This window comes from Cavia porcellus, unplaced genomic scaffold (genome assembly GCF_034190915.1).
Source record: "Cavia porcellus strain 051 isolate PalLab524CR breed Dunkin Hartley unplaced genomic scaffold, mCavPor4.1 scaffold_11, whole genome shotgun sequence".
Classification (NCBI taxonomy): Eukaryota; Metazoa; Chordata; class Mammalia; order Rodentia; family Caviidae; genus Cavia; species Cavia porcellus.
The window spans coordinates 63,753,769-63,767,266 of record NW_026947494.1 but is presented as its reverse complement, the minus strand read 5'-3'; the positions used below and the strand labels follow the sequence as shown (position 1 = coordinate 63,767,266).

The 13,498-nt window shown below is 35.1% G+C and overlaps 1 protein-coding gene across 1 annotated transcript in view; it reads right to left on the bottom strand.

Annotated features, from left to right (window-relative positions):
- Positions 1–13,498, bottom strand: part of Cert1 (ceramide transporter 1) — a 131,380-nt gene that overhangs the window by 8,932 nt on the left and 108,950 nt on the right. Inside the window, 3 exon segments of the mRNA XM_063258366.1 lie at positions 2,105–2,175; positions 3,209–3,341; positions 8,158–8,253. Of these exon segments, the coding sequence (XP_063114436.1) occupies positions 2,105–2,175; positions 3,209–3,341; positions 8,158–8,253 (300 nt within the window).

Below are 13,498 nucleotides of genomic sequence, written 5' to 3'. Positions count from 1 at the left end.
TCTGAATTACTTTCAATGCAGCTGTCACACAGGACCAAAAACAAAACAAATGTAAAATCAATTAAATGTCATTGAAGGTAAAAATTCTGCAATTTCAAATGGAAAGCATTAGAGAACACATACCAAAGGATTAATTACAAACACAGTCACCAGCTTTTCAGAATATTATCAAAGGAATAATAGTCTATTTTGTTTTTTTAATTACAGCAAATTTACCATTTTAGCCATTTTTAAAGTGTTAGTGGCATTGATTACATTCGCCATGCTATGGAACCATCACCATAATCTATTTCTGAAATTCATCATCACCCCAAATAGAAACTCTGCACCCATGAGGCAACAATGGCCTGCTGTCCATCTTCACAGTCCGGCATAACGTTCTGCTTAGGGACTCATAGAGACTGCTTTGGTATAATATGTTTGAAAGAATTCCAAATCATTAGATCAAATATTTCCACATTAAAGTACACAAAGAAAAATATATGTGTGGAAATGAAATAGAACTTAAGTCTCTGATAATTGGGATTGCATACTTTTAAACAATAAAAATTAACTTTTATCCTTTTTAAGTCACTTTTGCTTTGGGCATCTGGCACACGGAACTGAACTTAGCCCTTAATGTGCAATGACTTTCTTGATTACTGAATGTAATAAATAGCCAACAACTTGATGTCAACACCACACACAGCATTTGCAAAATAAAATGGTTTATCTTTTAAAAGATGCAAAATTTCATGAAGCTGATTAGAGCTGTGCTGGGCAAATGCATGTGAAGCAACAAAAATGTAACTGCCTAAGAAGGTAGAGAAGTGCCCCACTCCCATGTAGAGGAGAGCCCAGGTGGGTGAGGACAGCCTGGGGAATATAACAACTATCTCAATCATAAATGAAAAACAGAAGGAGCCAGGTGTGGTAGAATACGCCTGCGATCCCAGCTTCCTGGCTGACCAAGGCAGGAAGATCATGAATTTGAGGTTAGCTGGGCAGTTTAATGAGACCCTGCCTAAAACAAAACAAAACAAAACAAAACAAAACAAAACAAAACAAAACAAAACAAAACATGAATAGCAGGGCTGGGGGAAAGCTGAGTGGCAGAGTACTTGCCCATCATGCCTGAGATCCTGAATTTGTTACCAAAAAAAACCAAACCAAACCAAACCAAACCAAAAAAACCTCATGAATATGCATCTACAAGGTTTATAATAAGAATGACTTAAACACCATGAGACAAGTAGCTTTCTTGAGGATATTATAAAAGAAGTCAAATTTAAACAAAAATATGTTGTACAGTATCATTCAACGTTGTTGAAAGTATTCCTGGACAATTTGTTCATTTTAAGAATCAGCAAGTAATTTTAACTTAACTTTTGTTACATAAAAGACATGTTATTTTCTTAATTTTATCTTTTAAACCTAATATTGAACTCTCCTCTCTAGAGTTTACCAGGCAAATACATATACAGTGTTCTCAGGATCAATTAGGTGCAGGTAACAAAATTATTTTGATTCTAAATTATCAGTCTAAATTATCTTTATTACAAATTCAGAGCAATCAATTGATAGTTTAACATTTATCAAAATTTAAATTTCACATCTGACTCAAAACTTGTTTGAATAAACAGAATTTTTATTGTTACACATTTCTTGAGCGCCTACCTGGTAAAATGAAGCATGGCTCATAGTTGCTAGGCAACTTTCCATGTGAGATAATTCACTTAGATCACATCTTTCAGTGTCAATACAGGCCAATGCTAAATGTTTCCTGATCTTTATTACTGTGATCACAGGAAGTGTGACTGGGCCCTATCATTTATTAACTACGAAGTCTAAACATGGAGAAGTAGTAAATGGTTCTCAGAAGGTTCTTTCCTAAACTTATGCTATGCATAAAGAATAACTATAGAACTTGAACAAACACTTACTTCTAGATTTTATTTCTTAAGATTCCTGTCTGCACATTTTTTGCTCTGAGTTGACACAGCTTTCAAATATACAATATTCGTGAATTAATAGTCTTTCTGTCATCTATACTCCTGCATAATTTTACTGTATGTCTGAGCCTGAATTACATTTGTGTTTTTTGGATAGATGATGATACATTTACCTTATGAGTCTGATAAACAATGATTGCATTATCAGCTAATGTTTCCACCACATGAAAGTTTTCTATGGTTGCTGAAATGAAGAAAATAGTATTAGGATCCAAAAAGATAATACAACCTTTTCCTAGAATGTGACGAAGTTACTTATGTCAAAAGTCAACTACAAATGTACTTTATGGGAAAAGGAACGGGATCCTGCCCTACCTAGGCTAAATACAAACAGAAGCTAGTTCACCTTCAGGCTACCAATCCACTCTGCAGATGGTGGTTGTGAGGTCCGATCAGCAGGAAGGAAATCTCATTTTCTTTGGCCCAATATCCCTGTCACAGCAAGGAAGCAATTCTAATTGATATTGAATTACTCAGGGTCAAATAAATGCCAAACATGATTGTCCATCTTTTTTCCTAGTTTACTAAATTAAACTGCTCTATCTAGGGGCTTGTACCTGTGAAAAAGGAATGCCAAACTAAATAAACATCTTGGGATCTTCAGAAGTATTTGTATTTACAGAACTTAATGTCTAAGAGAAACATATACAGTAAGAATAACTTTGACCACTGTGAAATTCATCTAGGACTTAACATGGGAACAAAACAGTTTAGGGAAGAGTACACAATAAAAAAGAAATCTTCAATTTCATTAGTGGTTTTTCCACTGAATAGGTCTATGACAAGTCACTGGACCCACCTGAATTTTATCTGTATGTAAAATATCCACCTTCATATAGACTTACTGAGGTACTGATTCAAATGAGTCTCTCTCTCTCTCTCTCTATATATATATATATATAAATTTATGTGTATATATACCTTTTTAAAAAAGACATAGTATCTTAGTAAGCACTTTAAACAATGAAAAATCTATTTAAAATAATGTATTGGGCTGACAAAGTATGCAAGTGGTAGTACACTTGTCAGGCAAGCATGAGGCCTCAGGTTCAATTCTCAGCCCCTATAATCGATCAATCGATCGATCTAAGATATACGATTCTCAGGATATTTTCTAAATTAACTTTGTGAAGTATAGATCAGATCCAAAAAGTAAACTGAATTTGCTATTAAGTTCAAAATGGTAATAAGATTAAAATATATTATGAATGGCTTACTTTCCCAGTCATTGCGAACATCGACACTCCAAAAATAATTGCAGACTTCATGTCCTGTAACACCTTTAACTGCATGAGTAGCTTTCAAAGGATCCAGAACAATCCCATTTTCTTCTACTTCTCTTCTGTATACCTGAAAAAGATATATTAAAAAGTTGTCTGAAAAATCAAACACCTAAATTACAAATTTTAAAGCATGTTTTTAAGGTCAGCTGTTTTTACTTTTACTTATGAAAATGTATGTTTTGCTCAAAGAAAAATTTTCAAATTAATGGGCAATAAAAATATTTTCCTAGCTGGGTGTGGTGGTGCATGCCTCTAATCTAGCAGGAGGATTGCTGAGAGTTTGAGACGAGCCTGGGCTACAAAGTTAGCTCAAGGCCAGCCTGAAATGCATAGTGAGACTCTGTCTCAAAAAGACAAAAAAAAAAAAAAATTTTTTTTTTTTATCTTCTTTTCAGGACACAAGGTTTTATGATGTACCCCAACCTGGACTCAAACTCATGATTCTTCTCTTTTGGCCTTCCAGGTGAATACTTAAAATGACAAATCAAAGGTAAATGCCAACTATGAAAAACACAAGTTCTAAATAAATGTACTAAACCAGTCATTATTTACCAAACATCCTCAAAAGTTATTTAACATGGCCAAGATATCAAATTAAGCCTGCTGGAATGAAAGATGCAAATTTAAGGCTGCTTTGTTCCATACTAAACAGTATTAGAAACATAGTAGGCACTTAATATTTGTGGAGTCAAGCACTGAAAACTAAAATGGTAAAGTGATTATACACACACATTTTAAATGAGGAAGCTGTATACCTTAAGTGCTAAATGAAGTTAATTACTTCCAAATTATAGTTTCTATTTTAAAGAACTCTGTGATAAGTTCTTTTAAAAATTAACTGACATGTTATCACGAGGAGAATCAGCTCTCACTTTATGAAACCAGACAACAGGCATTTCACAGTTTCTCTTTTTGTCTTGCCAAACTACAATGCTTTTTATTCATGTTAGAGGGATCACCAGTTTATCAGTAGGCCAAACTGGAAACTCTAGACTTCTGATTTGGTTCTTTCCAGTACATTTAGCTATTAAGCTTACTACTGATCTCTAAGGTGCCCAACAATTTGACTTTTCCACTCCTGCTGACCTATTCAAAGTAGGCTTTCATCTCCTTGTGCCTGACTCGTGGAATGGTTGCCTTGGTCTTTAGTTTCCTTCCTATCTGTTTAATCTTCCTAAAATGATGCTTTGCAAAAGTGGCTAACCTACTGCTACAAACAACAGACTAATCTCTTAAGTGGGCCACTTTAGGCTCCCCATGATCTAGCCAGTTTCTCTCTAATGATACTGGGCTATAGAAGCACTTCATTCAGCACCTCAACCCAAGTGGAAAGATTTTATCTAGACTGTATTATTTCTTGTGCTTCAATTTTTCTCGCTGTAACTTGACTGAACAGTGAGTAGAGGAGGAGGAAAAAGGTAGGTTTAATTCGCAGTCTTCTTAGCATCATCTTGGTCTGCTTTGGGAGTTTAACCAAAATCATTGCTAACATTGTGGGAGCTTACTTGTTGGCCTTTTCTTACTTCATAAATGTTCGCTGTCCAAGAGCAGAGAAAATCTCAGCCTCAGTATGTATGACATTTACTACAATAATTCTGGCCAACATAGTCTATGTAAAAACCATGAATACAAAATTTGCTTCCAAGTGTTCGCTGCTATCATTTCTTTTCTGAGGTAGTTTCTCTTCACCTTTGTCACAAACTTGTTTCCATTTCCATATGGAGTTAATATTTTTCCTCATTGTAAATACTGCTCTATTTTTATACAGAATTAGAAAGTCTTTTAAGAAGCTAATTCCTAGTAACTTTCTACTAGTAGAACTAAACTTTATAAAATGTGAACACTGTATATATCTTGTATTTTAATTATGATTATCCTGTGGAAATACACAGTACAAATCTACCAAGCATTTGCAATTAGGTATAAGCATATTAAAAAAATGTAGTATGGTCAGAGGGATTTTTTTTAGGTGAAATGCTGGTTTTATTTCTAACATCCTTCGTGCTGTTTGTATACACTTCAGAAGAACACATTTTTTTGAAAAGAAACAATACATACTTGACTTTTTTCACTGCTTCAAACTCTTGTTTTTTATAAATTCAACCAGCCCTGACAAAGTAGGATCAATGGACTTCTTTTGCGATGTCTTTTCAATCTTTTTATTTACTGCCTGAAGTTCTTTACCTTTTTGTTCTTGCCAGACTTTCTCAAAGCTTTTTTCCATCACTTGTTTGCTTCAAATTAGCATCCGTGGGAAGTACATACTGCCTGAGATTATGCATGGCTAAGGATTACTTATCTGTCTTTTTCATAAGCTGTTTCTTTTTGCTTAGATTCTGGTGCTCCACAATCTTAATGAACTGAGCTGTTTCTTGTTGTCCTTTTCCTCATCTACCATTAGCGATGCCATTTCAGCTTTTTGTCTATTTCATTGCCTTCCTCTGGAGATGTGCTATCTTTAGCAGATTTTGTTTTGGTTTTTTCTTCAAATTTGTTTTTAAAAATTTCTTCAGCAAAGTACGGGTCACTCAAATGGGAAGTTCATTTACATTGGACTCTTCAGTAAGAGCCTTCTGTTTCTTTTTAGTCTTTTTATCGTTCTCTAAAAATTATTTTCAGAGGATCAACAGAGGATCATCTTTTCCTCCTGATTTGTTTTTTCACTGTCTTTTCTGCACTGTAATTGCTGGAAGCTACTTAATTTCCCCATCATTTTCTTTTCTCTTTCTTTTCTTTTTCCTTTTTATTGGTACCAAGGATCGAACTCATGACTGCCTGCTTGCAGGGCAGATGCTTATGCGCTGAGCTAAATCCCCAGCCCCATCTTTTCTCTTCCTTGAATAACTTGCAAAAGCTGCCTGTATTTAGCAGCTCAAATCTGTTATTTTCTTTCTGACATTTTTTCACCATCATCACTATGTATGTAGTTCTTCTTTCACCTTTACTACATCTCACTAGAGGAAGCTAAATATGTCTGAAAAATTCACATCCAAGAGTTTTCCTTTTCTAGTCATGGTCAGTCTCCTCCCTAGCCACTTCACTGTTCATGTTTCCCTACTGCAGCAGAGGGCAAATATTCTGGGATATGCACTATTAGAGCCACTGTTGAGGCCACCTCGTTAGTGATCACCTAGTATAAATCCTAGTTCTATGCAAGAACGACCATGTTCAAATTCTAGCCATCACAATTCATAAATTTTACCTGCTATTTCAGAAGAATCATAGTCCACTATTGCACAGTATACGGCAGTCATTTGAACTGACACTCTCTCAGTTTTTCTCTAGCAGTCCAATGTTTTTCAGGAGCATCTTCAGGCGTTCTTAGTAAATATACTAGTCCTTGAACTTACTCTTCTTTCCTCTTTTCCTTTCCAAACTCTGAAGGATATAGCTTTACAGAAAATTAACACTTCTTTCCCTTAACTGAGCTGAAGAGAGACAGTAAATCTTTTGTCTTTAATCTATTTCAGTCCATGCTGCAAACTGCTAATTGACGTGTAATCCCATCAGCCCAAAGAACATCTTTATCAAGTTCTCTCTCTTTTTTTTTTTTTTTTTTGCGGTGCCGGGGATTGAACTCACGACCTCACACTTGCCAGGCAAGCGCTTATTCCGCTGAGCTAAATCCCCGGCCCTCTATCAAGTTCTCTTTAAGCATGCTCAAGACCAGGCTCCTCTAGAAATAAATCTGCCAAATCATCTTTATCTTTAGAACTAGGTTTTATATTTCCTTATCTCTTGCCAGATCAGGGCCACTGTCACTTTCACCATCTCCCATCTTCACTTTCATCTCCATCATCAGATGCAGCTCTACCAGCCTGTGATTTCACCATCAGATTTCTTACCACTTCCTATTTCACCACAACTGTGAATTTTTCTCCACAGCATCTTGGTCAGAGATTTTATCACCACTGTTTCTTGCTATTATAAATGGAACCACATTTGCTTTTTTCCTTATGTTTTATGACAACTGCTTTTGGGAGACTTCAAATCTTCAGAGGTTCCTTAGTCTGTCCTTAATTTTCCTTTGGAAACAAAGACTCTCCACTAGGTTCAACAGTATTTTTTTCTTCTTTTGTACTTTTTGTATAAATTTTTTGCTATCCTTCTTGGGCGTCATTTCTAAATCTATCTTCATAGATTTATATAAGGTTTTTCATTTACTGAATTCTTTCAGAATTACCTAAATCATTTTTATTTTCAGGATCATTCTTTCTTTTCTTCCCCAATCACATATACTGAATCTCTTTCTTCTTTTTCTCTGGTGGATTTTCTTTTCTTTTCATTCACTGGTCTACTGTCTTCATCAGAGATTGGAATCAGAATCTAGAAGGTCACAAAAATGTTTCATGTCCTCTGTAGTGCTGTGCACAGTTCAGTATGAACTTTTTATCATGAAACATGACTTGAAATTTGTCAGTTTTGACTTTTTGATTCTTTTCTGGCATTTCCCAAGATGTGGGGTCCTTTGAAACAATCTAAACCAATGGTCATTATTTCTTTTTCATTTTTTTAACTTCATTTTTTTTTTTTTTTTAATTTATGAGATAGGTTCTTGCAGTGTAGTTAGGTTTGCCTTGACCTCACTATGTAGCCCAGGTTAGCCACAAACTCATAGTAATGCTAACTGTGTCATCCTCCTTAGTGCTGGGCCATCATGCCCAACTCATTTTCTTGTTTAGATGACATTTTCAATGTTCTACTGAAGAAATGTTCAAGGACACCAAGTCAGTCTTGGTTCTCTCTTAGCTTCACATGGAACCTCAATTTTTTAAACTTATTTCCAAGTAATCTAAAAGCGTAATCTTCATTCTTATCAGTAGTAATAATATCACAGAAATGGAGCTGCATGTAGCAATGTATAACATTTCAGTGGGAATTACCTTCATCTCTCCTTCTTCTACAACCAACTGCCAATTGGCATCTCCACCTACATCCTGCAATGAGTAAGTCATATGGTTCTGTACCACCTCTTCAACCTTGAAAAAAAAAAAACAAAGACATGAGAATCCACTCCTAACAGTTACATTATAACATCTCAAACAGAATGGTATTCAGTTAACTTCAATTCAGAAATGGTGCCCTTAGAAAGCTGAGGTAAATAGGTTTTACTTAGTGCTGAAGAACTTAAGTCTGCATTCCAGGTATACAAGTTAATAACTGAGGGAGAAGTGCAGGGAAGGAAAATACTCAAGTAACACAGATTGGTCAATCATGTCAAGTGACCACACTAAGTATTGTTTTTCAACAAATGAAATACTGTACCTTTTACTATGAAATATACAGATGGTATCTTGAGTATTTGCACATACTCACCTTTTAGTATATTCTTTGAAAATTTCTTATTCTTTAGCCTCTCCCTTAACTGCATGTGCATATGTGCATGAAGAGCAGTACTGTGCATTAAAACCAGAGCTTACCACCCACTTCCTTCCTCAGCAACAGCTGTATCTTCAGTGACACTAAATTTATATTAAGTACATTTAAATGCAATTTTGACTTCTATCTATCATAAATTACCCTTAAACAAGCAAATAAAACTGAATACATATTCTACACTCGCGGAATCCGTAATTCTTTTTTTTACAAAAGAATTCTCTGCAGTTTCCCAATTTCAAATAAGACAATTAAAAGGATAAACACTATCTCAACAAAGTGATGTTATGTAATAAATACATTAAAAGCAGCTAGAAAATACATATATTACACTTGCATTTAAAAAATTTATTTCTAAGTTTGTTTCTTTCACATAAAGTCTACTGAGTACATTAAGAATAATGAACAAAGAACTAGTTTGAACATATTTAGAAATAAGTATCTTCACTTTTTAAGGCAGAAACTCTTACAATTATTAATACTGGCTATATAATCTTTCTACAATAAAGAATGTTGCCAATACATTATAGTGATGTTGCTTCTACTTCATCATGTTTCCTGGCTCTTAGAACCCACTTTTGGTTAATGAAAGTAAATGTATTTTAAGTTCCTCCAATTTGACAATCATAAAAAAGGGTTTTTTTGGTGCTGGGGATCGAACTCATGACCTTGCACTTGCCAGGCAGGCACTTATGTCGCTGAACTAAATCTCTAGCCCCATAAAAGTTTTTTGATAAAACTATTAATGCTGAGATTCTGCAATCTATTTTTTATACCATTTTATTTCTTTTAGCCAGTGTGAGGAATGCTGAGCTTCAGACTTTATAGAGAAATTTAAAAATTTAATAGTACATTTTATAATTTTATAAAACCTTAACTATAAAATATAAATTCGCAGATAAAGCTATGTGCTTCATAGATAAAACTCATGTGCCTCTTTAACTTTGAAATTTGCTTTGAAAGTGTAAGGATGGCTAACATGGAATTGCAAGCTACAAATACAAAGTATATATGGGTTCCAAAAGAGAAGAAAGTGTTACCTCAATTCAATATTGTCACAATGTGACAAGAATTTTTTGTTTTCTTTGTATCTCAAGATCTTAAAAGAAAAAAAACTTTTCATAGATTTTTTTTTTTTTCCTTTTTATCAGTACCGGGTATCGAACTCACAACTGCCTGCTTGCAAGGCAGACGCTTACGCCGCTGAGCTAAATCCCCAGCCCCCATAGATTTTTTGAATAATCATTTTTCAGTGAGTTAAGAATACCTGTGCTTATTAATGAGACTAGAGGCAAAACGAATTTTAAATGAATCATTTGGGTAGAAGAATGTGAAGAGGATATTATTCTGTTAAAATGAAAGAATTTGGTTTAAAACAACTGTTTTGTTTTGAGACAAGATCTTGCTATATAGTTCATGTTGACCATGACCTTGTGGCAATCCTCCTGCCTCAGTCTCCAGAGTGCTGGGATTACAGGTGTGCACCACCAAGCCTGGCCAGTTTAAAAGAACTCTACTATTATTTACTTATTGTGCTTTACTTTAAGACAGCTTGAAGAAGTCCACCCAAAAAACAAGACTTATTCCTTGGTATGCTCCTAGAAAATTACAGAAACACATGTATGAAATAACTGTGGTAACTTCTGCAAAGCTTTCAGCATGACTGTTGGTACATCATCTTCCTTGTGGTGGTGACATTAAGGTAAAGTGGAGGGGTGACACAGGTAAGAGCTCACTAAAATGGATTTCATGTTCATGAAATAAATAAAGTATCAAGGATTACCAGAGAAGTAGTGACATGGGCACTGTGACCTTACTGAGACTTCATATCTAATCTAATGATCTGCTTACTTTACGTAGTTTAGTTACTTTAAAGTAGTTATGACTCTAATATGCCAAAAAGATGTGGGAAACAAGGGATCATGAAGTTTGAGAAGAATAAATATAAGCCAAGTTTACTGCTTTAGTAGGCTCAAACTTTTAAATCCCAGGAAAAGCTGTTACCACGAACATATGCTATCATTCAAGGGGGAAAACAAAAAACAAAACAAAGGAAAAGACTGGGTCAAAATCATAAAAGCAGACCGTGTGCCCGTTGTAATTAAGCATAATTCTAGTAGTCATGCCCTTGGTTTTTCTAAACTTATAGTTGAAGTGAGCCCATACATGCAGCATCTTTGTGACAATCAGCTTTGAAAAATGCACATAAAACACAACTGGGATAAGGGGATTCATTACCCCAATTGTAACCATCTCACACTCAACTGATTCAGTAGGATGCCACTTAGGGAGGCTACTAAATTTGATTTTTCTAACACTATTAACACAGAAATCTGCAAAGAAAATTGCCCTTTGGTGGTACAAACAGAAGTCAAGAAAGGCTCCAATACAACTCAGATAGAACTTTTTCTTACCCCATGACAGGAATACAATTTCATTTTTTGTTACACTTACAAAGCCATACCAGCTAACAATAAATAAATAAAACTTTTTAAAAAAGGTATACAGGAGCTTGTCAAGTAGACTGATTTATCAGTGACGAATTCATAGTGTACTGCTAACCGATGACAAGATGAGTAAATTGCCCAAGGACATGTGTTTGACTAGGAAGCAAAGGCGCTGCTAGAAAAAGGGCCACAATGAGCTAAGTTAAAACATTCAATATCAGTGCAACAGAAGAACACTGTGCTGGCTCCACTTTCTAATTACCAGATCCATAGTAAGAATAAAGAGAAGCCTGAAATTAACTATGGCTTTTGTCCCCAACAATACCATTTCCAGGAATATATTCTAAAGAGATAACTGGATAAGGTATATATACAAGGATTATCTTTATATATAAGGAATGCTCACTGTATAACTATAATAAAAGAAAATCTAAAACACACTAAACGTTCAATATAAGGTGAGTAGGCAAACTCAGCACACATATCCATAAATATGTAAGAGACACAGACCTGTGTTTACTGCTGGGAAAATGAACCTAAAAGTAAGGTTTTTAAAAATTTAGAAAATTGTTTATATAGACTTACCTACTTTGACAAAAGAAAGTATTATTATTAATGTATATTTGTCAACATGTGCCTTATTTTTTAATTTTTAAGTACTAGGGATAGAACCCAAGGCTTTACAAATTCTAAGCACATACTCTTACGGTTGAGCTTCTGTAGCCAAGTTTTTTTTTTTTTTTTTTTTTTTTTTTTTTTTTTTTGAGACAGGTTCTCACTATATAGTTCAGGATGGCCTCAAACTCACAGCACGCCTCCTGCCTCCTGCCTCAGCTTCCTGTGATGCATGTCACCACGCTCGACTCTTTTATTTTTTAGAGAGGTTCTTACTATGTCACCCAGCCTGGCTTCAAACTCCCGGCCTTAAGTTTGCCAAATAAATCTGGGACTACTGGCATACACCACTATATCTGGTTTTCTGTTTCTACATTTAGATACTAAATATAAATGATTTATTATCTTAATTTTATCTATTCTACTCTTTAGCTCTGCTAAATTATATATTCATACATTAAACAAAGGGAGGAATAAAATAAGTGATTACCACAGTGATTATGTTATTACATCAATAACAAAGAACATTTTCTTTGGTAACTCAAATTACACACCATAAATTAAATTGCAAATGTAATGTATACCCATCGATTTGATTTTTTAACAGAGGAAGATTTTCTTCTCCTCTTTGCTTTGGAGGTAACATCTTTAAAGGGTAACTGTGTTTTACACATAAATATGACCAAAATATCCATTTGTAAATCTAAATCTACTTTCTGAAAATCTAAAAATTATTCTGCGATTTGTGGTTACAAGCATTACTTCAGGAACCTGTAGTCCACAATTCTAATTTCTCAGATTTGAAACAACTCTATTCCTAATAGTCACCTATCAAAAAGATCCAGGCGACATTTCCCTGAAAATAAAATCTAACCAGAAAATTAGCCCTCACATGGTCTTTCAGGAAGCTTGCAATGTAAGTCCTACCCCAAAGATAAGCACAGTTCAGACTATGAGCCAGAGTGCTGCACTTAGTAACATCCACTACAACATGGCATGGACCTTCTAACTCATAAAATAATATTAACATATAATTAAATGTAAATAAATAATGTTGACATTTATACTTAAATGGTAACATATTTATAAGTATTTGTACATACCCAAGCGATCGGACAAGTGTAAACACCTATGTAAACAGACAACGCGAGATTTCCAGCTGAGTGGCCAGTTAGAGTCAGAGACAGCACAAGAATAGCGAGCCCTTGGTAACGAGTGGACACAGTAGTGTCTAATGTGAATCCTCCTAATTCAGTGCGCTGTGTGTTGTAACAAATGCCCTGAATGTGCTCGTGTGGAATAAAGAAACGTTTTCTGAATTTTGGTGCCTGCAGTTTCTTACTGCTTCTATACAGACCCTCATTCTGTCACCGTGTCTGTTGCCGCTCCACACCCGGAGTCTTCCGTTAACACTTCTTTAATGGGAACTCGGTGGAGTCCAGCCTGCAACAGGCGGCCCAGGCGCAGAATCCAAGGGGTGAAATCGCCCGATTCTGAGCAGCTGCACGGACAGGAAGTGCTCATCTAAGAGAGCGCTGCTGCGCTCCCTTAAGTGGGACCAATGGCTCCACAGGGAGTGGAGTAGCAAGAAAGGCAGGCGGAATCCGGGGTCTGGAGAATTATGATGATATTCCAGAGGAGGATGACAGGATTTGAATAAATATGGATTCTTATACATGAATAAATATAATTTTCATACAAGAATAAATGAATATAGATTATTGTATGTGATAAATGTATCACCATACATGAAAAAATAAGCCATCCCCTGAAAATAATTCTTACT